The 26,228-nt window shown below is 43.4% G+C and overlaps 1 protein-coding gene across 8 annotated transcripts in view; it reads right to left on the bottom strand.

Moving 5' to 3' along the window:
• UBR4 (ubiquitin protein ligase E3 component n-recognin 4) overlaps nt 1-26,228 on the bottom strand; it is a 126,303-nt gene that overhangs the window by 49,266 nt on the left and 50,809 nt on the right. For 3 of the 8 annotated variants that reach the window (XM_061184842.1, XM_061184850.1, XM_061184849.1), the window contains 20 exons: nt 25,828-26,029; nt 24,821-24,984; nt 24,160-24,376; nt 23,093-23,309; nt 21,088-21,151; nt 20,519-20,653; nt 19,343-19,517; nt 18,327-18,467; nt 17,007-17,128; nt 16,233-16,344; nt 14,212-14,342; nt 13,913-14,090; nt 13,344-13,448; nt 11,666-11,821; nt 10,784-10,958; nt 4,366-4,462; nt 3,591-3,698; nt 3,036-3,152; nt 1,870-2,079; nt 199-348 (listed from right to left, as the gene is read on the bottom strand). In XM_061184842.1, the coding sequence (XP_061040825.1) occupies nt 199-348; nt 1,870-2,079; nt 3,036-3,152; nt 3,591-3,698; nt 4,366-4,462; nt 10,784-10,958; nt 11,666-11,821; nt 13,344-13,448; nt 13,913-14,090; nt 14,212-14,342; nt 16,233-16,344; nt 17,007-17,128; nt 18,327-18,467; nt 19,343-19,517; nt 20,519-20,653; nt 21,088-21,151; nt 23,093-23,309; nt 24,160-24,376; nt 24,821-24,984; nt 25,828-26,029 (2,976 nt within the window). The remainder of the gene's footprint in view (nt 1-198; nt 349-1,869; nt 2,080-3,035; nt 3,153-3,590; nt 3,699-4,365; nt 4,463-10,783; nt 10,959-11,665; nt 11,822-13,343; nt 13,449-13,912; nt 14,091-14,211; nt 14,343-16,232; nt 16,345-17,006; nt 17,129-18,326; nt 18,468-19,342; nt 19,518-20,518; nt 20,654-21,087; nt 21,152-23,092; nt 23,310-24,159; nt 24,377-24,820; nt 24,985-25,827; nt 26,030-26,228) is intronic. The other 5 variants (XM_061184844.1, XM_061184845.1, XM_061184843.1 and 2 more) reach the window with 5 other exon arrangements.

The following is a 26,228-nucleotide window of genomic DNA, read 5'->3' as shown; positions in this document are numbered from 1 at the left end:
AATCAAAAACTAAAGTGGATGGCTTGCTCTGATACACATCTTCCACAGTTTCACCACATAGTACACTCTGGAGGGGCAAGACCTAAATGGTGGGAGGGACTCTGCTGGGGGAAATACCACATGAGGGTTAGGATGCAAGGGAGCCACAAAGGCAGTCACAGCCGGTGTGTCCTCTCCTCGACTGGGACCTTCACTTACCTCTGAGAGAAAGTAAAACCACGAATGATCAAAGACAGGAGGTGGGATTCGAGAATTAGTGTCAGCGATCTTTTTGATTTGGTATGGCAGCCTCAGTACCATCTCTGTGAGAAGCTGAGTATAGGCCTCAAACACATCAGCAGCATGGCCCTGGGAGAAGAACATTTGTATAAGAACCTGTGATTGACAGCTTCCCCTGACCACAGTTAGGAAAAAGGCTGGTCTATTGCTCACTAGGAGTACCTCACGTTGAAGATGGTAAATGGCACCTTTCAAAGCTGGAGACTTCACCGACTGATAGTTTAGTTTACAAATCCAGGAAGACCCCAGGCTCCCGGGGGCAATTTCATTACATGCAAAGCTTATTGTGGAGGCAGATCTCACTGCTCTTAAAAGTTCTAACATTTCACTCTGGTTTTTGACACTGGATTGATTTTACTCTGCTTACACAAAAATTAGAATAGGAAAAAATTGAAAAAACAGTAATGGAGAAGGATTTCTGACTTTCTATGAGATGTATTCCATTCCCTAGAACCAAAGCTTTCCATGATAACAAGAAATATTCGTGTAACCAAGGGGGTGTCAAAGATCACTAAACTCAGTCGAGATCCTGGGCCCACACACAGAGGCAGGGGTACCGAGAGATTGAGGACAATGGAAACAACAGCTATGCTACAGCCTGTGTGGTCCCCAGGAAGAGTCTGCGAGAGTTTGGGGGCATGTGTCCCACATATTCAATCACCAGTTGTTTATCAGATCTATGTCAAGCACCGGGAGTGTGAAGAGAAATAAAATATGGTCTTTGCTGATAGTCTGGAGGGGAAGACTCTACATGTGTGCACAGGGTCTGGGACCCAGGGAAAGGCCATCTCGCTCAGACAGCAGGAAAGTGTGTGCTGGGGAAGGATCCAATACTTGAGCTGGGTCTTGAAGAAGGGCTAGGAATTAACTAGACAGGAGAAGGAAGGGATGCAGAAGGAGAGGAAAAAATTTCTGAAGGGACAGCATGTACAATGCGAGAGACGCACAGATTAGCAGGGCTGCATGCAGGGGTGTTATAGTTGATAAACTAGAGAGTTAAGTAGATAGCTGGATCGGCAAAGAACTTTTTGGCTGAAAAGTTATGGAAAACCACTAGAAGGTTATACAAAGAGAAGGACATGATCAGATTCACAATTTTTGCCCTGTTATACTCCCATACGATTCGAAGCAGTCCTGAGTATGCAATAAGAAGCACAGCTACCCCAGGCCATCATGCTCCACTACATGGACTCAAATGGAACGGAAATGGTAATAATAATTAACATTTATTGAGCACTGGTATGTGCTAGGCATTGCGCTTTACAAACATCACCTCATCCAATGCTCACAACACCTCTATAAAGCAGATACTATGTGTATGCTCATTTTCCAGGTGTGCAAACTGAGGCTTACTAAGGTTAGACAGAACTTCTCCAAGCTTCACGGCTGGTAAGTGGGAACACCTGTTCCCGAGAGACATGTTCCCGGACTCACCTGACCAGAAAGCCCATCTTCTAAACTAGGGCATCCTGTAACAGCAGGGGGAGTATGTGACATCCTCGGCTCCTTCAGCGCTACTCACTGAGACTGAAGAGGACAGTGCCCTGGATGAGGGACAGGAGTGGTTCACTGCCCGGGGAAGGACCTCACCTTCACATACTGGCGGAGGAAGAATGGGCTCATGTCGGGTGGGGATGACGTAGTATGTGGTTTCAGCAGCTGGCTGGTAGCCACGGGTTCCTCATCGTTCTGCTGGCTCTTCCAGTACTCCAGCAGGGACTTGAGCACGTGCAGGCAGTAGTCCACAGCGCCAGAGCTCAGCAGGGCTGCTGCTGTGGCACTGGAGATGAGGGAAGATGACTGGGGAAAAACCAGGGAGAAGCTAAGAATGGCCTGTAGAACAGTGTGGCATTCAGCTAAGTGTTGGGGGTAGGAAACGCACTCACAACAGCCTTAGGAGTAGCTGTCATGGAAGTGAGGGAGTCACTCTCTTGAGTTAAAAGTTTCCCGACTAGCTCAAACATTTCCCCCACTCTTCTGAACACCAGCATGGTAAGAGAAAACAAAGAAACACCAGTTCCCAACTCTAATCTCCCTACACATATGTGCCAGAGGCCAAGGAGGCCAGGATTAGATAACCCTTCCACCTGCAGGGAAGAGATTTTCTCTTTCTCCTTGGACAGCTAGAAAAGAATCCCATTTATGTTAAGGAGAGAGAAAACTTTCCACTATAGGCACTTCTTTGCAGCCCCACCCTCCTAGTAGGGGCTCTTTCCATAGAACCAGCTTCCAAAGGAGATGGGGTGAGTGATTACATGAACAGAAAAGCGGGAGAAAAGCTACTGTAAATAAAACCATTAGAAGAGGCTGGCAAACCCCAGCCACCCACACAGCTCAGAAGCTCATTAAGACTGGACGCAGTTCAGCCTCCATTTCTACCTTCTCTGCTTTGTGTTAATCTCCTTTCCACCACACACCACTGCTTTCTCTCTGCACTATTACCATACCTTATAGCAACATACAGGAGGGGAATCCTCTTAGCCACTCTGCGCCTGGCAGAACAGTCTCCTGCTTTTCAATAATGGAACTTCCAAACGCTCTAACCGCCCCCAGTGGAGGGATTGTTGGAAAAGATCAGAGCTTGGAAGGGACCCCGAGAAAGGTGGATGCTCTGCCCCTGAGCGGTGGCAGCTTAGAATCTTACTGCTCTCGAGCGACGACGGCCTGGCTCTAACAGAGGCCTCTGCCTGCTGTCCGAGCGCCACCCAGACAATCCTCTTTCCTTTCCCCACGCCCATTAGCCCAAAGCAAGATACCTCGCATATGGAAGACTTGGATCCGGATTTGGTCCTGGACATGAAGACACTCAGGAGTCTCATCACCACCAGGTGGACCTCATTCAGGGCACTGCGTTCGTTCTTCTTGGAGACATCCTGCGGACAGAGGCGGAGCCCAGAAGACCACTTACTTTAACCTTGAGGTGTCCTCTCAACAAGATTGCCTCACATGGACTCAGAGAAAAAACAAGCTCCAATGTACTTGTGGTCTATACATGGATGATCTAGAGCCTGATACACCTAGGAAGCCATGTTAAGATACAAACAACCAATTTATTGTTTTTACCTTGTGGAGCTACAAAAGGTCTATGAGGGCAGGGACTTGGTCTTGTTCCTCATTTATAGCCAGAGCCAAAAGTATGCCAGGGCCAAAGCACGCACTAAAAACGTTTCTGATGAATCAACAGAACTGGAGCCCTCAGTGGAGGGTCACCCGCTGAAACTAGGTGAAGCTCCTCTAAGAGAGGAATGAAAAACTGAAAACTGATCTCAGCCAATCCCTGCCTCTCACACAGTATGACTCTCAAATTTCACCTTCTTATCCATGCCCAGTTCAGCAATAAGCTGGGAGAGCAGGTTGTCCAGGGCCCCCTTGTCTTTCTCATCTTCTCCATCCAGATCTGTAGTAAGCATCAGAATGACCTGGACGTCAACAGAGAGACAAAACATGAAAGCCAATTCCCTAAAGAACAACAATTCTAAACACAAGGTGTTTCAGAAGAAATCCCAGTCTTCCTGACTGCCCTGTCAATCATAACAATAATCCATGAAAAGGTTCTAAGTCCTAAGGTAACCAAAGTTGAAGTGTCCAGAGTCAGAAGAGTCAAATTATGGCATATGCTATCCATGGCCATCACAGAAAATGTTCTGCAAAAAGTCTGCAAAACTAATTGACTAGCCTACACTATATCCAACCAAAGTGGCTTAAGATATGGCACTGTGGTATTCTAATTAAAGAACAATTTTGCCTAAGACGAAGGCAGCTGGTGGGAGAATAGCTATCAGACCACACTCTATTACTACTATTAATAAAGAGTTACTAGACACTAAGAATCTCTGGAGCAGACTTTTGTCCCTGGCTCTGTCAATAACTACCTGGATGGCTGTAGAAATTTTTTAACTTCATTCTCTGATCCTCGGCCTTCTCATCTATAAAATGAAGGGCTATAACTTGCAATTCAAAATTACATTCCATTATTCTATAACCTAATACCAAACCAAGTCTTACAGAGCCTCAGAAGGAGAGCTGTGAGCATGCTTAAGGATGGTCCAACTTTGATGTGACAGACCCAAGTGAACTGAGGGATACCTGCATGTATGGAATGGCCCGGACACCTCCAACACTTCGTAACTGGGGCAAAGTTTGCAGTAGTCTCTCCAACAGCATCAGACGGACCATGTGCAGCCTAAAAGACCAGGGGAAATACATGAAACATGAGCTAATACACAAACACTAACCAGCTGAATATAGTTCTTTCCTCCTGCCACTGACGTAAATAAGGAAGCTACTTCTTAGGAACAATCCTAGCATTTAAAAAAAAAAACTGTTAAGACATGCCTTTGGTATACCAGCAACATAGAAGGAAAAAACTCACTCTGTTAAAGTGGAGCAAAACTATTCCAAGATACAACTGATGGTACTGAAAACTTACTACAGGAAAGTTAAAATATTTCTCAAGCAACCAGGTCCTGGTTGTTCTCAAAATTCAAACCAAACCTTCAATAGTAAGCTCTATGGCTTTTTCCAACACATGGCCCTATTCCGCCTCCAAGCATTATTTTCTGGAATTCTGCCGTCTACAAATTTTACATCATCCAATTGTATAGTGACCTAGCCCTTTCTTCTTGCTTCCCAAGTCCTTAGGAAGGCCAGTCACTGCTTTGCCCTCTCACAGCTTAGTCATCATTTTTCCTAGCATAAAATTCAATCTCAACATCAATACTAGAACCGTGAGTTCTCCCAAATATGCAGTTGGCCACTACCTAGCCTTCTTCATCTGCAGATATACAGCTGGGCTTCTGTAGTATAACAAATGTATGTTTCTGGATCTCTAGTGAATATGCTGATTCAAGAGGAGCAATATGAAAATTAATTAGGGTCTTGTCAACAAGTTGGTTGGCAGTCTCACCTAACACAATCTTACACAGATTAACAGTGCATTTGCTAAATCAATTAATGGATTCACTCTCAAAATTAATAAACCATTTTGCTTCATTTTACTTTACGTGTGTAAGAAACCACATGCCTTCATATTTTTTAAGTGTGATTTTCATGCATTCCATATCCTAGCAGGTATCCAGAATCTTTTCAGTATAATAAAAGTCTAAATGAAAATAGAGTCTTGAATAATAAACGACAATTGTTCTAAAAAGAACTTGAAGGAATGAGCTAAACAACCTTCAGAATATAGTAATACACAAAAGCCCAGGCATGCATCTTCGAATAATTAGACCAGCTGTGTGAGGACTACAAATGAATAAAAATTGCTCAGGAACAGATAAGGTACAAGTGATGAAAGATGAGATGACAGCAGCAGCTTAATACCTTTAGGATAAAACATAACAAGTTCTGAGATGGATTAAAATCCTCAGATTTGGAGAACGTGCATGTGAATATACACAGAAAGGAAAAAGCCAACATAATGAGTAGAGTCTGGATCTGGACCAAGATCATGCCAGATTACTGACTTTTCAAACTCTTAAGATAGTAGTACTCTTCCAACTTAACAAAAAAATTAAACAGTGTACCAAAATTACAATTTCCTCCTCGTGACAAAGTAAAACTAATTCAGTTATTCTATTATTTAAAACAATAAGTTACTTAACAATTCTTTAATTAACTTATTCCTGAAAAATACAGTTAACTTAAAACAACTTTAGAGAATTTCATTAGCAATATGGCTAGGTTAGCTAAATTGACCCTCCAGCTAAAAACAAATGAAAATCCTAAAAAGACATAACAACATTTTCGAAATAATGAGTCTCAAGAAATTTCAAAGGATCGAAATCACATAGTATGTTCCCCAACCACAGTAAATTAAACTGTAAATCAATAACAGAAAAATAATTAGAAAATCCCCAAATGTTTGGAAATTTGGCAACATGTTTCTAAATATCCCATGGGCCAAAGACTAAATTACAAAAGAATTTAGAAAACATTTTGAACTGAACAGCAATGAAAATACAACATATAAAAATATGTGAGCTCCAGCCAAAGCAATGTTAAAGGGAATTTTAGAGAGAAATATATAGCTTCAAATATGTATTGAAAAAGAAAGGTTCAAAATCAATGATTTAACCTTCCACCTTATGACACTAAAAAAAAAAACCAGAAAATTATCTCCCTCCCCCAAAAATAACATACTAAAACAAAAAAAGTTAGTAAGAAGAGAAAGGAAATAATCAAGAGTGGAAATGAAATAGAAAGTAGGTATATAACAGAGAAAAATCAAAGCCAAATGTTGGTTCTTTGTAAATAAAGTTGATAACTTCTAGCAAGACTGACTTTTGGGGGGGAAAAATATTTGTTACCCATACTAGAAATGAAAAAAGGTATATCACTACAAATCTTAAAGACATTAAAAGGATGATAAGATATATTATGAACAACTTTATCCCAGTAAAATGAATGAATTCCTTGAAAAGCACAACATACCAAAATTGACACATGACGAAACAGAAATAATTCTGTGTCATTTAAAGAATGAATCTATAGTTGAAAGTCTTCCCTTAAAGCAAGTCTTCCCTTAGAGACCCAGGTGACTTCACGGCTAAGTTTTTCCAAGAATTCAGACGAAATAAAACCAATCTTACACAAACTCTTGTAGAGAACAGAGAATGGGAAACATGTCCTCACTTACTTTATGAGGCCAGAATAACATGAATACCGATACCTGACAAAAACATTTCAAAGAAGAAAAAATTACAGGCCTAAATAAAGTATGAGCAAATCAAATCCAGTGATACAAAAGATAAGACATCACGATCAGGTGTCCCCAGAAGGTTGGTTTAATAATGGAAAATATCAATTACTGTAATTTACAACCTTAAACAGAATAAAGGAGAAAAACATATAATCAACTAAGTGCCACAAAAGCAACTGGAAAGCTTCAAAAACCAACCCAAGATAAAATATCTCCCAGCAAACTAGTAGCAAAACTTAATTTGATAAAGAATATCCTAGAAAACCTTCCACTTAACATCATACTTCATGGTAAAGTAGGAAACCTTTTCTCCTGTGTCTGGGAATGAGGTAAGGATTTCCACCATCACCACTTCTCTCCTACCCAATACAATAAGGCAAGAGAAAACAGTTAAAAGGTGTAAAGATTGAAGGGAAAAAACTTAAATGTCATTATTTACAGGAGACAAGATTGTTCATGCAGAATCTGTGGTAGGAATTAATCTAATTACCAAACCCATAATTAGGATTAATCTAATTATCAAAACCTATAATTAGAATTTAAGTGAATTTAGAAAGATCACAGAATACAAGGTCAAAATAAAAGCAATAATGAGCTCGCTAGCAATTAAGAAATTATTAGGCCAGAAAATGAGTGACGATAGAAATCCAGAGGGGTAAGCAGAGCCCTGAGACTGATTTCAGGGCATCCAAAAACTTGAGGCTATGATGCTCTAAAGGCAACTTGTACATCAGGTTGCTAGGACCTTACAAGGCATCTGGACTAGGCAAAGAGGCCTAGAATCTGCCCCGAGTGAGGAGAGTCTTCTAAGAGAATCTCATAAAAAAACACAGAAGGCTACACCCTGAGTTTAAAAGTAAACAAATATACCACTTCCCCCCGTACTACTTTTTCCCCATCCAGGAGTCTGTAAGAAAAATTAGCTGACTCAAATCCTGACACTGAGACAAAAGGAGGAAAAAAAGAATTAGCTGCTGAAATATAGTCTAGTTTATATATCTTTTTCCTTTTGGCTAATACTTTTTGTGTCCTATTTAAGAAATCTTTGCCAACCCTAAGTTATGAAGATATTTTGTCTTCTAAAACCAGTACGGTGTCACCTTTTGTGTTTAAATCCATAGCAACTGATTTTTGTGTATGATCAGGTCAAGACTCATTTTATTCCATATTAATTTCCAACCAACCTATTGCCATTGATTGAAAAGACCATCTTTCTTCCACTGTACAGAAGTCTCATCTGTGTCATAAATCAGTTGACTATGTATGTGTGAATCTGTTTCTGAACGCTAGTCTGTTTCGTTAATCTATTTTGTCTATCCCTGCACCAATATCCCACTGTCTTACTGAGCACAGCTTTATAAGCTACAGTTGTGTAGTCCTCTGATTTTGTGGGTTTTCTTCAATATTGCCTTAGCTAATCTTAGTCCCTTGCTCTTCCAAATAAATGTTAGTATCAGCTTGTCAGTTTTGACACATATATAAAGCCAGCTAAGACTTTTGACTGGGATTATACTGAACCTGTATCAATGTTAAGACAATTGTTACCTTTATAATAATGAGTCTTTCAATCCATAAACATGGTATATCCCTTCATTTATTTAGATGTTCTTTAATTTCCCTCAATGAGCTTTTATAGTTTTCAGTGTAGAAGTGTTATATATCTTCCAAACTTATAACTATGTATTTGATGTTTTCTGATGTCACTCGAATAAATCTTAGGGAACTATAAATAACTAAGCAGAGGAATTTAAAAAAGAAAGAAAAGAGATATTAAGATACATGGAGAAGAGAATATGATGGTCTAACATCTATTTAAGTCCCAGAAAGAGAAATAACAGAAAATGAGGCAGAAGCAATGCCCAATGAGATTAATGAATGAGATATTTGAATGAGATTAATGAATGAGAAGTTTCTAGAACTAATAAAAGACACTAACCCAAACATTCAAGCAGAACAAATGTAAAGAAATCCATCCTAAACCTATCCTAGTAAAACTACAAATAACAGTGACAAGATAAAGCTCTTAAGAGCAGCAGTAAAGACATTGTTTTCAAAGAAGCAATAATTGGATACCATTTTCAATTTTGGGAGGATAAAACCATCAACACAAAATTGTATCCCCATCAAAAATACATCCACAAAATGTAAGCTAAATAAAGACATTTTCCAGACTAACAAAACCTGAGATTTTGAAAGCAGGGGACCTCCCCTAAAGGAAAATCTAAATGACATACTTCAAGAAGAAAATGATCCTAGATGGAAGGTCTGAGATGCACAAAGAAAACATGGGCGTAGAAAGTGGTAAACGTGTGAGCAAATCTAAACAGACACTGACTACATAAATTATATAAAAGAGCAATAATATCTTGAAAGCTTTAAAAAGACTTTTCTTAAAACACACAAATATAATAGCTTAAATTGATAAGAAAGTCAATAAGAGCAAAGTCTTCTAAGGTACTCATTCAGGAGGAAGATATAGCTCTTAGTTAACTTTAGTTTTGGTTAAGTATGCATGTTGAAGTGATTAGTATAACTACTAAAAGACTGGAAACAGAGTAAACAACCTCCAAACTTGCAAAGTTGGGGCAGGGGGGAATGAGAAAAGAGCAAATCAACCCACAAGAGGGCTACAAAGAAAAAGAAACACCGAAACAGGCAGAACAAATAAGAAGCACAAAATAAATTCAAATATATCAGTAATTAACATCAGTTATAAACGAACTTAACTGTTCCAATTAAAAAGCAAAGGTAGACTGGATTAAAAATATTTTGAAAAATAAAACTTCAAAGAACCAAAAATCACAAAGATCACACTATCTGAACACATGGAATTAACCTAGAAATCACATGAAGAGGAAAAAAAAAGATTAAGTAGAAAATGCCTCTTAGGTTAAGCAGTTAAGAAACAAATCCCATCAAAATATCACCAGTTAACTGAGCCAGAGGTCATCTTCCCCAAAGGGATGCTGCAAGAGTTTAAGTGGAAGGACACAGGGAATAGAGGAAACACTCACTGATGCCCTCCCAAAATGTCTCCGATGCCTGACTGTTCAGTTACCTCTTTTTCCGATAGAAATCATTCAGTTCAAAATACTGATTTCTGCACTAATGTGATAACTATGGGCCTCACCAAATTTAACAAACATTGTATCACGAGTATATTCTTAGGTTTCTTTTCTTCCTCCTCTTCTATTTCTCTAGTCACCTTTTGGTTAAGAATACATTCCTCCACCAATCCAGTACCAAATACCACCAGAATTTCTTCAGGGGGCTGGATTAGGATTTTATGGATTACTTTCAATTTGCCAAATGCCCCACCACTGGTATTTCTAGTCATAAACTTGTATTTGCTGTTTGATCTCTCTATTACCTAATAAACATGCTGAACAAGCAGTTATTTCTAGTATTTACTTAATAACTATCACTTTTGAGCCCAGAACAGTGTCATTTATGAAGAGAATGCTACAAAATGAGCGTACGGTTAATGATGAAACGAGAAAGATTTGACTAAGGAGGACACTGTTTTTACGACAATCCCTTTACTAAGGGATATAGGCGGGCCCTACGAAGAAAACCACTTTCTATTCTCTCTGCAATTGATTTGATGAAATTCTAATTAGGACCAGAAGACAGACCTAGAACACTTCTTAAGGTTTTTAAATTGTTTCACGAGTCTATTACCTTTACATTTCAAAAGAAATAAACTGTTATCACCACTCCATCTCCTGCAACTGATCCATCATCCTATTCCTGAAACATTCTCCCCTAGGAAAGCCTCTTGAGTGCAAGTGGCCAGCTCCTGACCTGTTGCTAGCGTGGACATCTCCTTCCCCTTCCCCTTCTCCTTCTCCCTCGGAGCCATCTCCTTCCTGATGTCCGGTGGTGGTGCTGATGGCGCCAGTGCTTGAACTGACACTTCCTGGTCCAGCCGGATGCCCCTCTGCTGTGGCATCACCATAAGCACTGCTCCGGCCAGATACTAGAGGGAAATGTTTTAAAAAGTACAAATCAACTCCCAAAGCATGGTGGAATCCAGTGCATTCTGAAGTCAGCAATTACCTGACTGGTAGCTTTAAAAAATTTTTTTCTTCTGTGTGAAGGTCAATAAGGATTGAATTCACGATTTCGGCCCCACAGGACTAAATGACTAAATGACTCTCTGGGTACCCAAAGAACAGAAGATCCACCCACAAGAACAATTAATCTCAACTGTTGATAAATTTCCATCTCATACTCCAGAAGAAACACATACTGATTTGGGAATCTCGAAATTATCAGCTACTCTATATCTCTTCCACGAAAAATTTTCATATCCAATTTTTAAGCAGAGACTGATTTTTAAGATCAAACCAAAATGGCTTGTCATGCTTCCTCATTCTAGAAGCCCAACCCCCACCAGCCAGTACAGATGGCCTGCTATATTAATATACCAGATCATTAACAATGGGACTGCCCAAAATCTCTTCCACAACAGCAGCAGCAAAAACCACCATAGGACTGATTTCAAAGTCATACCATCCTTGTTTTCAACTAATCATGATTTGGGATTATGTATGTCATTTCTTTCTTCCACTAACAGATAATTAAACTCCCCTTTGCTGAAACCAATCCTAGGACCCAGGCAGGGATTTCTATTTTGTCCCCACCCTCTCTGCCCAAGGATATCAGGACCTCCAGCCGTATTACCACTGTGCTCGCCAGCCACCGAGTCCACTGCACTTCCCCCGCTCTCCGAGCCCACACTACCACCGTGGTCAGCAGGGGAGGTCCGAAGGGTGGAACCATCAGTTGCTGCTGTGCTGCCCTCGTCGTCTGAGGCTGGAGCTGAGAGAGTAACGAGAGCTGTTACAGGTAAAAACCCCTCTTTGGGGCAAAAGCATCGAACTACATAGTGCAGAAGACACAATGCAGTTTATACATCCTGTTGTCAAAGAAAACAGGGAAGGATTTGCTTTGCTGGTTAATCACTAACAGGAACAAACACTATACATGGTGCATTGCAAACAGTACTTAGACAGAAGTGAAAACCCAGTTCACTGGGCATTTCCTTCGCTGTTACATCACAGTGCAAGTAAAACAGTGCAGAGATTCAAGAAGAATCTGTGACATGGACACTCAGTTTTCTAGCTAAAATGCTTCACGGTCACCATAGTCTAGGTGTTACTGACACCTGCTGAGATTGGAAAATAGCCATTACCATTCAAAAGCATAGATTCTGAATTTTCATGAGATTTGTTTTGCAATCAATTTATGCTTATGCTAGGAAATCACTTATCATGAGCTCTCAAATCAACCTTGTCTGTTTTTTTAATCAGATGGTCCAGAGGGGAGCTCATTTGGAAATTTCAAACTTCCTAATCATCCTCATCAGATGCTAATAATGAAGCAAGGAAATTCCCCAGAGACAGCCACAGCATCCAGGATCAGGGCTGAGCTGAGACAGGAGGAAAATGCTGGATGAGATACATGGGGGAGAAAAGCCAAGACAGCCACAGAGCACAGCAGGAACACAACTGGCACAGCACAACAGTGACCTCCAAGCCTGAAATGACAGCAACTAAAGAAACCTAAGAAAAGCAACAAGCCATGGCAGCAGGCGAGAGGGAACAGCCAGTTTCTCCCTTTCTTATCTATCCAGGATAAAACGCCCAAAACAAGAAACAAAGAAAAAAAAAAAAAAAGAAAACAAATAGAGGGACACATCAGTCTGAAAACTCTCAATCAACCCTCAAATTACTCAGGGGCTGATTTTCCAGTAGATTGTTCAGATGTTCCATCCTCCTCTATTTGGTCCAACTCTCCACTCAGGACATATTTTGTTTCTTATCAGATTAGGAAAAGAGATTGAAAGTAAACACAAAATGAGGTCTGAAGATTTCCTATGCATTTGAATTGTCCATAAAAACCCTACCCACCAAGCTCAGATCCCACGCTGACCTGAAGTGTAACTCAGCTTCTCGTAGCTTCACTTTTATTTGCAAATGAAGAGAAAAGAGTTAAAAGGTTTGAGCTCCATTTCTTGTCTCCCTTTTGAAACTGTCTAAAATGTTAGAACTCTGGTGAAGAACCCTGAAAGCTGTGATTTAAGCTCTAAAGCCGATCAACCTGCAAGCTGTTCTCTTGGCCTTTCCTTGGGGAATTAGCTGAAGCCAGGCAGCATGCAAAGTGTAGGGAAGCAGAGCCATGAATGCCTTTGCCAAGCTGCATCACTATGCCTTCCACACCCGCATTTCTAGAGCAAAGGCACAAGCAGGAAGTCCAGAATGGCCTGTCAAAGCAGCTGCCCATTACACTCTCACAGCGTTGGAAACGAGGCCTGAGGGTCCTGGGGCCCTGAGCCGCGCTCCTTGCTGTGGACAGTTACCTGATGCTGTGGTGTCAGAGAGGGTTCCTGCGTCCAGAGAGGAAGAGCTGGGTGCCTGGCCGGACAGCCCCAGGCTCTGCAGGCCCAGGGCACTGCTGCTGCTGCCTGGGAAACAAGTGGAGAGTGAGTACAGCATCCCCTCCAGACCCCATCCACAGCGCCGCTTGGCCACCTGCTGCCCTCAGGAGTCTAAACTCACCAGCGTGTGACCCCCTCTGGCCTAGAGGAAGTTACTCAACAGCCATTGCTGTCCACCCACCAAATTTAGTTACAGAGATGGTGGAAGCCTTCCTTCAGCTCAGGCAGGACACAGGCTGGAGGAATCTAACAGATTTGGGAGGAAATAATCCAAAAGACCAAACTAACAGAAACTATGAGATTGGCTCCCAGACTAAAAATCCCACCACGATCCCTCTCACTCTCCACCTGTATCTCTGAACAGCTCTCACCCAGATCAACCTCTCCCCCAAATCTGGGGACGAGCTAAGTCAGCTGGATATCAGTAACTGCCAAACCCTCTTTCCTGTGCAAGGCCAATGGGCCACTGTGTTCCTGGCATTGCCTTCTACCTTGCTGGTCCTGCTGCAGGCTCAGGGCAATGGCTAGTTCAACCATGGTCTCGTCATCTGCATCAGGCGGGATGTCCAGCATGGGGGGGAAGCCCTCTGCGCCTGCCAGCAGGGCCTCCAGGGGAGAGGGGTTGCCATTGTTGACATTTTCAGCTGTCTCCAGGACCATCGACTCAGACTGCAGAGAGAAAGCTCTGTCAGTGTCCCGTGGTAAACGGTAGCTTGTGGAAGTCCACTGAACAAGAGCTAGAGGAGAGTTCTGAGGCTCCTCCTCCCCTCTCCTGCTGCCAGAGACTCACCACCATCTCAAAATCTCCATGGTCCACCTCACTCTGTTCCTGGCTTTCCTGACGGATGTGACCACCATTCGGGATCCCTGACGACTGCATTTTCTCATCTGCGTCATCATCGTCATCATCATCCTTGTCTCCTGAGTCAAAGAAACCCCAGTCACCTGAAGGTGCTTGCTCTTTCCTCCCTCGGCGTGTGGTAAGATAAGCTACATAGCAAACAAAAACCAAGACAAGCAAGCTACCAGCTAGTGCCCTGTGCTTTAGAGATAAATTCCAGGGAGCCATGCCTGGCCTTGTTCTCTTGCTTCCTGGACCTAGCAGGATCTGGGAAGGTGGGGCTGGCAGTGACAGCCTGCTCCACTTAGGAGAAGTCTTTTCCAGCTGATGAAGGAAAACAGAAACAAAAACCCTTGGATTCCATAAAGCAGAAAAATCTAAGACCAGCAGGTCCCATGAGCTTGTGCCAACCCTCAGGAGACCCTGGACAAGACAGGGAAAATAATACAATTGAGATGTTTATCTATTATTTGTCATGGCAGCCTGGAGTGTTATCTTACTTTTTTCCCCCCAAAACAACTGGGTCAGTGAGATTTTCACACTACATAATCATTAAGAGAAGAACCAACTGAAATGTGAAACCATCGAATGAAAGCTGGTTCTTTCAGCACAGCTCTACAGGTCCTACCCGGACCAGCTTCTGTATGAAGGCGAAAAGCCCTCTAAGAAGGGAGAAGCCCAGGTCAGACTCCTAATTATCAGAAAAGGATGGAGACCTTGCCTTCCACTCAATGGGCTGAAAAAGTATGTGGATATGACCTTAACTGCAAACATAAACTATCCGGACTCTAGCTTCTCCACAGAGAAAAGATGCACAGATTGTTGCCTGACTCATCAAAAGCTTAAGATGAATGATACTCAAGGAAGGTTGTCTGAAGCTCGTGAAGCTGCATGCGCTCCTCTAAACCTGCACTGGACCACACAGTAGCCACAGCCACTAGCTACAATGTGGCTAGTCCACATGGAGATGTGATGTTAGTGTATATAGTACACACTAGATTTTTTTTAATTATTGGAGTATAATTGCTTTACAATGTTGTTAGTTTCTGCTATACAATGAAGTGAATGAGCTGTATGTATACTTATATCCCCTCCCTCTTGGACCTCCCTCCCACCCACCGCCCCGCACTAGATTTTTAAGACAGTACAAAAAAATTTTTTAAGAATGGAAAATATTTTACTAATAATTTTTTATATTATGTGTTGAAATAATATTTTTGATATATTGGATTATTAGTAAGTTAATTTCAAATATTTCTTTTTACTCTTTATCATGTGACTAAAATAAAATTTAAACTATGTATGTGACTTTCATTGGAAGTTTAACTTCTGAGCTAAACCAAGTAACCAGAGTTACACAATATACTACTGCTAAGATTTAGACAATTGGTAGAATTGCTTTTCCTAAAATGTTAAATGTTATGTCCTTGACTTGTATCCAAGTGCATCAAGAGGGAAATCTCTTGTGAAATTTGCTGTCAATCTTATTGTAGGTAAGTCCGCTGAAGATACTACCCATTAGGCAACAAAATGGACCCTTAATGTAAGAGCTTTCATGCGGGGAAATTTTTCATTTCCTGAAAACTGGCGGGTTTTTTCTTCAGTCACTGTGATTTTTGAACTGTTCTCATTTTATTTTCACTCTGGCTTTTGGGAAGCTTTCAGCCAAAAATAAGATCTTCACTTAACAGCCATGTAGGACTTTGTGATGTAGATTTTATGTCCTTGGCTTGAGTTTACTATTGTACCTTTATTTTCCCCTGGCCTCGATTTTCCTTCTTTTTATTCTACTTACTATGAGTTTTTTATACACCACCTTCAATTCTTCATGGAATAAGGCAGCGTAAAACAATGGACACATAACCAAAAGTCTCCAGGGCCTTGGTCAACATGAGCAGCACGTCCTAGTGCTTTATTTCCCTTCTCCCCCCGCCACACTCGCACAAGCCTAAACCCAGACCTCACATTACCCATTGGAGTGTTGCTTCGAGGGGAGGAGGGCAATGTCACATGTCTCCGCTTGTTCCTCGGCCTTAGGACTCGAATTAGAGCTTGTTTACAAGAGAAGCTCACAGCAGGATCCTGAGGTTGAAAGGAAACCATCATTCTTAGGTTTTAATATTATTCATGAAACTGTCTGTAAAACACTTTCCTTTCTTGGACAATCACATGCATGTGGAAGATCTGCCTACCTCCCACCTGCAACCTGCTGAATCAGGTCAGCAGTTAAGCCCATTTCCCCGACCTGGCATATATAAGCCCCATGTGCTACATTCTTGTATCTTAGTTCCTGGTAATAGACTGGCAGGTCATTTGGCCCTGAAGTCCCTTTGGCTGCCTACAAATTGGTTTTGGCTTTTCATCAGATGATCAGGGTCACTTAGCTCTGTGCTAAAATCAGTACTTCCAACACTAGCTTCTGTGCCAGTCACTGGAAATAGATCTTGATGATGTTCATTCAGGTACTCATTTAATTAATATTTACTTAGCATTAACTATGAAGCAACCATCAGTATATTCCCTGGGGACTCAGCACTGAACAAAACAAACCAAGTCCATTCCCTTTTCAAACCTTCTTTTCCATGGACTGAGTAAGATGTTAAAGGCTTTACTGATATGTAAAATTCTTAATTCCCATTACCCTCCTTTAAGTCTGTTTTATTTCATTAATTAGCAAACTTATAAAAAAATTTTTTTCCAGACATTCCCAGATAAGGATTATCTGGGGTAGTAATGATACGTACAGGACACAACAGCATCTGCATGTATATCTTGGATGCTGTATTAATACAGTCCAGCTCACAGGTACAGTAGCCATGGATAATGTCTACCAGAGCATTAACGGTAGCTTCAATATGAGTTAGGCCTAAAGGGGAGAAACAGATGGTGAAAAAAATTCCAACTACTTGACAGTCAAAGACAAAAGTACAAATTCTTATGCCCATGTAAAGGTCAAGCTAACAAGACAATGACAAGCACACACAGAAAAACAAACAAACAAAACACACACATAGAATGTAGGCTGTAGGCACTGTTTGTGATTTGCTTTATTAATAGTCTCCTAAATCTCCCAAACCGTCTCCAAAAGCCTTTCCAAATATCCTGCATCACAGAAATAAACAGGTGTCTACTCTCTATGGATATCAAAAGACAGGGCAGAGAAATGTGAAGAGCTGAGCGGAGTCTAAATGTTCCCTACTATCCCCAAACCTTAGGTGATAAAGATGACCCTAACAGGCCTTTTGGGTTTACTGCCCAAGCAATGTCCAAACACAAATGAGTAACAGGGTCCTTCTACTTTTCTAGATTGCTATTCAGAACCTTATTACTCTTCCAACTAAAAACCTTAGACAGTGTGAAAAGTTAGATACCAAAGGCAGCAGTAGCTTAGAAATAAAATAATTCTCTAGTATGATGTTTTTTGGGTTTTGTTTTAAATAAATAAATTTATTTATTTGTTTGTTTGTTTATGGCTGCACTGGGTCCTCGTTGCTGCGTGCGGGCTTTCTCTAGTTGCGGCGAGTGGGCTTCTCATTGCGGTGGCTTCTCTTGTTGCGGAGCATGCTCTCTAGGCGCGCGGGCTTCAGTAGTTGTGGCACACGGGCTCAGTAGTTGTGGCTCGCAGGCTCTAGAGCGCAGGCTCAGTAGTTGTGGCGCACGGGCTTAGTTGCTCCGTGGCATGTGGGATCTTCCCGGACCAGGGATCAAACCCGTGTCCCCTGCACTGGCAGGCGGATTCTTAACTACTGCGCCACCAGGGTAGTCCCCTCAAAGACTTTTTTTAAAACAATTATAAACACCACTAAGGGCACGCGCACGCACACACTTCTTTATGTGAAGTATTCAATCCGACGTGAGAGATACAAGCAAGTCCCACTTCTCTGCTACACTGCTAAATTCCTCTATCAGGAACACTGATCTCACAGGCTTCTGTTTCCTAAATACTCACTAAATATCCACTCTGGAAGAGATGGATGATGAAGGCTAAAGGTGAAGAGTTCAATCTGTTCCAAGAAAAAACTTACATCAGGCTTCACTATCAAGTATCCCTTTTAACATGATACCTGGCAGGCAGGCAGGTGCCAAGAAGGCATTCTTGGGTTTGGATGCATGGAGTTTCCAGAAGTGGTTCACCAGCTGGGTGATGAAACTACAGCAGTCTCCCTCCAACTGCTTCTGAGGTTCTCTCCCCTCATCCGCTCCTTCTAAGCAGGAGAAAAAAAAATTATTAACGACGGTAAATCTAAGATGGAATTTAATTTGTTTTAAGGTTAACTCAGGTCAAGGAAGCTTGCCTGGGGAGGGAGTTTCAAGTGGGGCCCCAGTCAATATGCCAACTATCCCTAGACTCCAGCAGGCACATCTAGGAAAAAAACAGTCTGGGAAAGGAATATCACAGAAAACATTGTATGTTAGAATTAAGTAGAAGGGGAGCATTCAGGAGCTTACAGCAGATTCAGAGATCTCAGGTGCAACTGTTAACGTCTAAAAGCAAGGGGAACATCTGCAATTTTCTAGAATGATTCGTGAATTATAGTATTAGAGGAGGAACAGGATGATGACAGCATATGGAAATATGTAAATAACAGAACTGTAAAGGCATCAATAAGCTCTATTTGATGAAAGCAAAGCAGGTTTGGTACCCAGCCAATGTGAGGAGAGAGGAGGAAATAGAATCAAGCACTGAGAAAGGCTACAGATATTAATAAAATACTGGCAAAAGTACAGCACGAAAGCAAAAGACATGATCCTATTACTTTAAAGCAACCAGGGCACAAGCTTAACTTTACCCTGAAGATCTTAAAGAGGTAGTAAATTCAGAGACAGATTATATCTGATGTCCAGAACACTAAATAAACTCAAGAGTAATCCAAGGGGTAAGCACTGGAAACAGCATTTACTTAGAACTATACAATTCTAATGTCAAAAGCCCTTCAAGATATAAAGACAAGAGAGTAAAATCCCTGTCTCAGAGTGTGAAGTCAATCAGAAGCCAGTGAGAACAAGAAGAAGATGAGAGAGTAAAGAAGGTGGTGTAGTAAGCAGATTTCAGGACCACAGCCATACAGGCCAAGTTCACCTGTTTCCATCTGGGGCAGCTTTGACTCCGTAAAGTGGACAAGGTTGTTAGGGCGCATGATGGCAATGGAGCGAGCTGTGATCACCAGCCTCTGGAAGACCTCAGGGTCCAAATCCTTGCCTTCTTTGCTGGATGTGTTGAGACACTGCACAGCTTTGCTCAGCAAGGCCTGATCCTACAACAAAAGAATCACAGAGGATGAACCAAAAACAAGGAAGGCCTGGGTACTAAAGCACAGAGGAGAGGGGAACTGACAGATCATCAGGATGGCTACCTCCGCTCAAGAGAACAGGTTAATTACCGTTGACTACCTGGAACAAATCTTCAAAGCAGCCCAACACAGTTCAACTTCTTCATATAATAAAACATTAAAGACGCTTAAAAAAAAAAAATCAAAAGCCATGAAATCAGTATCAAAGTATGATAGGAAAACTAGAAATACCAGCCGATTCTCCAGAGCTACAACATCCCAGATCTCCTTCCTATGGAAGTCATTTCTTTGCAGGTTCATACCAAAGCTATGTTTCCAAAATCGCCTTTCCTTGAGAGGTTCAGCAGGTTAAACTCACATTTCTCAGTTCTCTGGGTTTGAGGCACAAAAGCTAACCAAGGCATCCGGGCTGGTGGCTTCCTCCTCATGGATCTGAACTGTCGACAATCTTTCCCATTTATAGAAACTGGCCTAACTTACTGCCTTCAGTCACTACTTACTTTTATAGGTGAGACCCTCTCTCCCCAGATTTCCCCCTCAGTCTCTCCAACAACCACTTACCAAATTCATCACAAGCAAGTACACCTCACTGAGGGCTGTGGCACAGCTGCAGGAGTGCAAACACCAGCAGCCCTGACCTCCTGAGTGACTTCCCGCCCCACTCTTCCAGTGAGAAGCCACCCCTACTCAAGCATCCCTCCCCTCCCTTCCTTAAATCTTCCTGATCCTATTAGAGTAACAGAACAAAATGAATGCAAACCAGTGGCTCATGACTGGCTTGTCCTCATTTTGAGTGATATTCATTAATTTCTCAGGAGAAACTTTAGGATGTGTGGGTCTAATCTCAACGCTCTCCTCTCCCCACCTTACTCTGCTACGCCTTTGCTTTACATCCAAAAAGCCAATTTGCTTGATTCCCTGTCAGTACCACAACTTACGCTTCGACAGAAGGCACCCCTGATTACCTTGTGGCTGTGATAGGCTGAGCGGCTGGTGTGCAGGCTGGCCAGAAGGCTCTTGGATTGCTGCTGGACACTGGCAGGCGCTGGCAGGGACAGCAGCAGAGTGGCCAGCTCCTGAGCTGCATTCTTGTTTCTCTCCTGATGCAGAAGACAGCAGGGTTGTCACTAACCCCACCAAATCCATGCAGGATAAACTGCCCCCACTCTGCCCCCCACCCCTTCCTCCCTTCTCGGCCACCAGGACTAGGTTAGGCTCCATGGACCACAAGGAGCAAAACAAAGAATTTCAGAAATTATAATCCTCCCACAATACAGGTAAAGAGAGTCCAAGGTCATGACTCCCAGAACAGTGTTCTTTAATCAGCCCTCATCCTATTCTACAAAACACTCTCACTATGGGTCCCCCAAAAGTAGGACATAAGGCCTTAAGCTGAAGACTCCTCTGGATCATCTTTGCAAATCAAGATTATGCTATAAATGTTCTTTAGCTGCAAGGCTTCGAGGCCTCTGATGACTCCACTGACTTCCTGCCTCTTCAGAAAGCTCCCATGTGCTTTAAAAAAGTAACTTGCCTTCTCAATGATTGGGCCAACAGCAAAGCAGCTTTCCAGGGCTTCTAAAGAACTCACAACCAGCCTAGGGAGACAGAAAAGCTGGTGTGAGCACAACAACCACCCTTCTCTCTGCCTGGTGCTTTAGCCGGCACAGACTACAGTCGTGAGGACCTTGGGGACAGCTAATGAATGCCAAACACAAAATCAAAGCACAATAAGACCTGCCACAGGCACCATGCATATCATTTCCTTGTGTTACAGGCCAGAAGAAACCTGGCTCCTGCTCGGAGATCAACCTGAGGCCATGTTCATAATCCGTAACTCAAAGACAGGGCTTTTCTTCCTCAAAGAGGATAAATGTGCTTCCTCCTGCTGCCTGTGGCAGGGATCACTGAGAAGGGCTTAACAGTCTTGATGCAATGGGACCCGAAGCTCAGGTGCCCCATAGATCAGTAGGCAAAGGGGACACACAAAGGGAAAGGTTAAAACCATCTTCTTATACTGGGAGAGCTGGGGTTATATTTTACTTACACCTCCAAGAAAATGCACAAAGGCACTTCGTATGAGTTCCCCAAGTACGGGGAAGAGAACAAACTGTATTTTCAGGTGCACGCCAACTGCCAACGTTCAAAGGGTACTATAAAACGCCTTTAGGAAACTGGGCAATTTTCTCTAAGGGAAGGATAGGAAACCCAACCACTGAAGGCTACCAAGTGACACGCTCCCAAGGGCTCACTCCTGTGGGTTTAATGCAGCACAGTAAAAAGACCAACATCCTGAGGGCTGAAGCTCTGGACAGAGAGGGGAAAGTGTGGAGAAGGCAGCTGGAGAGAAAAGGGCAAGGGGCAGAGGAAGGCAGTAAAGAGCCAGGAAAGAGAGACCTGGGACATAAAACCACGGTGGACAGAACAAGCTCTCTGGTGGCTTTTCAGACAGCAGAACTTTTCCACTATCCCGGCGCCCCCTCCCCGCTTCTCATCCACTGTAGAGAGGGAGCAGAGAGGGATGGGGTAAGGAAGGGGAGGCTAAGAGTCTGAAGCGGCCGACACCAAGCACGCACGTACAACCCTCCGCATTCTCCACTTTGACACGGGACAGCTCTGCAGCCATGCAATGACCAGAACAGAAAGAAGCAGGAGGACTTTTCCACAGAAACGGAATCAAGGCAAAGCCACGCCATCGGTTACACCGCTCTCTGACACACACTCGCTCGTGCAGAGAAAAGAAAGAGGGCATACTAACCGGTCCAGCTTGGTTAGGGACTCAGTTTCAGAACTTGGGGGAGAAGCAAAAGAAAAAAAAGGAAAAAAATGTGAAGCTCAGAGAAACCTGGAAATACATCCTAAGCAAACAATATAAGAATAGGGTGGGGGGGGGGGGGAAGAAAGAGAGAGAAAAGGGGTTGCGTGGGGAGGCTGCTGGCGGGAGGCAGTGATTCCAAGCCAGGCTATTCTTACGACTTACAATGTAAGAACTGAACATCTTACATCCCGCATCTACCATGGCAAACCAGCAGCTCCCTAGCGTAAAGAAGCCAAGCGCAATGCTTAAGATGGCCACTGGGGGGAGCCTCAGGAGGCTCTGAACTGCTACAAGATGCCTGGGACAGCCTCTTGCCTGCAGTGTTATTACCACATGAAGTAGCTGCTGCAGAGGAAGATGAGAAGACGATGAAATCGGAATGAAAGGGAAGATTTTTCCCTATAACTTCAGCAAGACTAGATCCTAATCTATAATACTGGCTTAAGCATCTTCTGGTCAGCAGCCTCTGGCTACTCCAAAGGGTACCTGAGCTTATTAAGAGAAGGGAAGGGACAGAAGGGTCCAGGCAGAGCCTTGGGAGTCAGATGGCTCTGAGCCGCCTCCAGGCCTTGTCTGCACACTAAGGAGACACTGAGTGAAATCCTGAAAAAATCACAGGCCAGACTTGGGACACTTAGAGGCTCACTCTCTCGAGACACAGGTTCTGCTGGGAGAGTGAGAACCGGTGAGAACCGAAGTCAGCCCCTGCCAGTGCTGGTACCTCTCCAGGACAGTTCCACTCGTGGTGGTAGGGGCAGCTGAGTCACTGTCTCCAGTGCCATTGCTCTGGCTCAGGTTTGAAGGACAGATGTTGCTGACAGAGGCAGAAGGGAATTCTTCCGGGGGCTCATCAGGCCAGCCGAACTGCTCCTTAGTCTTGCCATAGACTTTTACAGCATCGATCATGGTGACACCTGCTGGATCCACCGAGGCCCCAACTGCAGTAAGCAAGAGCAAGCCTTTAGGAAGCACATTCTCTGAAGGGTTACCACCACCACCTCCAAAGCAAAGACCAGACTAGTTTGGACAAAGTAGCAAGCCTCATTGATTTCACAGGCATAGAGGAACTTTATCTCCTGAGACTTCAGTAGCACTTCCATCTTGTATAGATGCTGAATACGTGTAGAAACAGTTCCATGGACCAAAAGCCCATGAAGTCTCCTACTCAGAAGAAGAGTCGCCAAACACCGGTGTAGGGATCCTCTGGTGCTATCAGGGTACCGTATCTCCCAACTCCACCCCCAGGGATCTCTAAACACTCCTTTTGTTCAAAGCACAGATTATCATCATGAATGAATACCAACAGCAACTGTTTCCAGAAGGAAAAGTATCAGACAGGTGGCCAGTAAATGGTAGGGAAAGTTGCCCGCCTTATGAAAGGCTCCGGGATGTGTATTCTGAGGGTTTAAAGGCATTGCTAAACATCTCTCAGTGACATATGCCCTGAGGCCTGCATCTGCGCCTTGCGATTTCACATGCTAATCTTGCTGCCTCTCTGCCTAAACACGCAGGCAGCACCATCAGCAAGGCTACCCAACGCTACAGAAGTGAGCCCTGAAGCAGAGTTTTACCCTGTCTTTACCCCTCCCATTCTCCAGTATATCCCTTTCCTGTCATCTTGTTTCCTTTATATCTCAAACGAAGCTCAAAGTTTCATGATGGCAGAGACCACAGAGCTATCAGTAGAGCAGAGGGTTCCTAGAATACTGGAAAGCCACAGAGAAGCGGCCACCCAGTCAGAATTCATAACGAGAAGGATACAGTCTATGCCAGGGGCTGGGGACTCACTGAAGAGGTTCAGCTTCTTATCGGCCTGCAGGGCCTCTTCTCTGGTGAAGGGGAAGTCAAACCAGCGCGAGCGACTCAGGTTAAGCTGCATGGTTCTGCCAAAGATCTCGATATACGATGGGGCCCGTTCAATCGCCTGGGTCCCAATCTGGATCCGCATGCCTGTCATCACCATAGTGCTGTTGTTGTTACTGATCTCAATGGTGAAGCCACCAGGCTGGAGGGAGAAGAGGCACATATCATAAATTATTACAAGTTCTTAAGGGCAAACTTTCGATCCTTCCTGTGACAGTGACACAACGTGTGAGCCCACAAAAGACCTTCTTTATCCTTTTTAACTCCTCAGCACTGACTTCTTTTCTTCCAAGGATGGGAAAACAGAAGCAGGGAGTAGACTCTTCAATTTCAGGCTTCTTTCTCCCCAGCATTAACCACCTCCTGCTGCCCTGCACACAGTAACCCTACTGACAACACGGGAATAGGAGCCCTTTGGCATGGAAGTGAGAATATTCATTAATGCTAGGAACCATGAAACTAGAATCAAGGGTTAATGACTGTGAGTCTTGCATTCTAAGAGTAGATGTGTCCTCAAACCTTCTAGATGTGTCCTTGAGTCCTTCTACCCAGCGACTGAACCCAGCACGGTGCAGTCAGTCCTCACCTTGGTGTTGGCCACATACATGCCAGTGGAATTCAGCCGGTGCTTTATCTGTTGTGCGTTGTAGACCTGCAGGAGGTCATTACCACCAAACTCCACATCTGTCAGCTGCTGGTTGTGTTCAAAGAAGTCAATGGGGAAGGTCACTTGGCTAGACGTGCGAGTTGCTGTGGAGAACAGCATCAGATTGCCACGGAGCAACACTAGTGCGATCCCTACCACCTCTGTGCTCCTAAGCTCACACGTACACTCCCTCATCTTTCTAGGCCAACTCGGGATTATAAGGTTTGCATCAGTATGATGCCTACACGTGGTCAGCTGTCCAACAGTCATCATCCCCAACCACAACACAACCTAGCGGGGCGAAGAAATCTGATGTCAGTATTGGGTACACTTAACAATAAGCAGCTCTCTCAGAGCTGGTTTATTTAAAATAAACAAAGGAAACTATTTCTTTACAGGAGAATGAGCTGCATGATTATCTCAAACATAGACTCTAGAACAAATTCCAGATAGTGGGGTGAATCCTGTAAAGATCTTTGCTCAGCCCGAGTCACTCACTCCTAAATTCAAGCTTTCACTCCCTGAAGAGTCCTCCTCCATCACTCAGGAGCAAAGACTTCCAGCTCAGACACCTATGACGGCTTCTACACCAGTCGGCGAGAATGAACCAGCCAAAGGATCTACTCCTCAATCAGTTCCATCCTGCACACCACATCAGGGAAGCCATTTTTCTTAAACCCAGAGAAAACCATCTCAAACCAGGTCCAAGAGAGAATTCTTTCCTGGGCACCTAGGAACTGCTGCCTGAAGTGGACAGCCAACAGGTGCTTGCCGTGCACAGAACGTGAGTGGCCTCAGGAACCCTGACTCTGCTTCTGAGAAACTAGCTAGCACAACCTCTACCCTTATGAGCCGCTCAAGTAGGACAGTCCCTGTTTCTTCATGGCTATCTACAATGGTCTACTCTAAGTCCCCGCCCCTACCAGTCTTCTGAGGAGGGGCCTTACTGATGGTAGCTGTTTTGCGCTTTCGAACAGGCTTCATTATGCTGATGACACTGCTGGGCTGCAGGGAGGGCTGAAGCCAGTAGGAGGTGTTCTCCACGTTGGCCATGTAGATGCGCAGGCTGCCATCCTCACACAGCAGGATCATCGTTGTCCGCTGCTGCTCATTGCAGGCCGTGTGCCTGATGGCGACCATGTCCTGGATCTAGGAGGAGGGGACAGAGGAGTGGTAGTTCCCACACCTATAGATCAGAACCTACAGAAAGAGGCAGAGAAGCAACTGGATTCATGGTCAACTGAGGGGGTGCTGAGGCTGCCAAAGAAAAAGTGTGTAGCAGAAAATTCTTCTATAGGCCTCCACTGAAAGAGCTGGCAAAGTGACATGACATACAAATATAAAAATA

Source organism: Eubalaena glacialis, chromosome 3, assembly GCF_028564815.1.
Source record: "Eubalaena glacialis isolate mEubGla1 chromosome 3, mEubGla1.1.hap2.+ XY, whole genome shotgun sequence".
Lineage (NCBI taxonomy): Eukaryota > Metazoa > Chordata > Mammalia > Artiodactyla > Balaenidae > Eubalaena > Eubalaena glacialis.
This window is presented reverse-complemented; position numbering and strand designations above follow the sequence as displayed.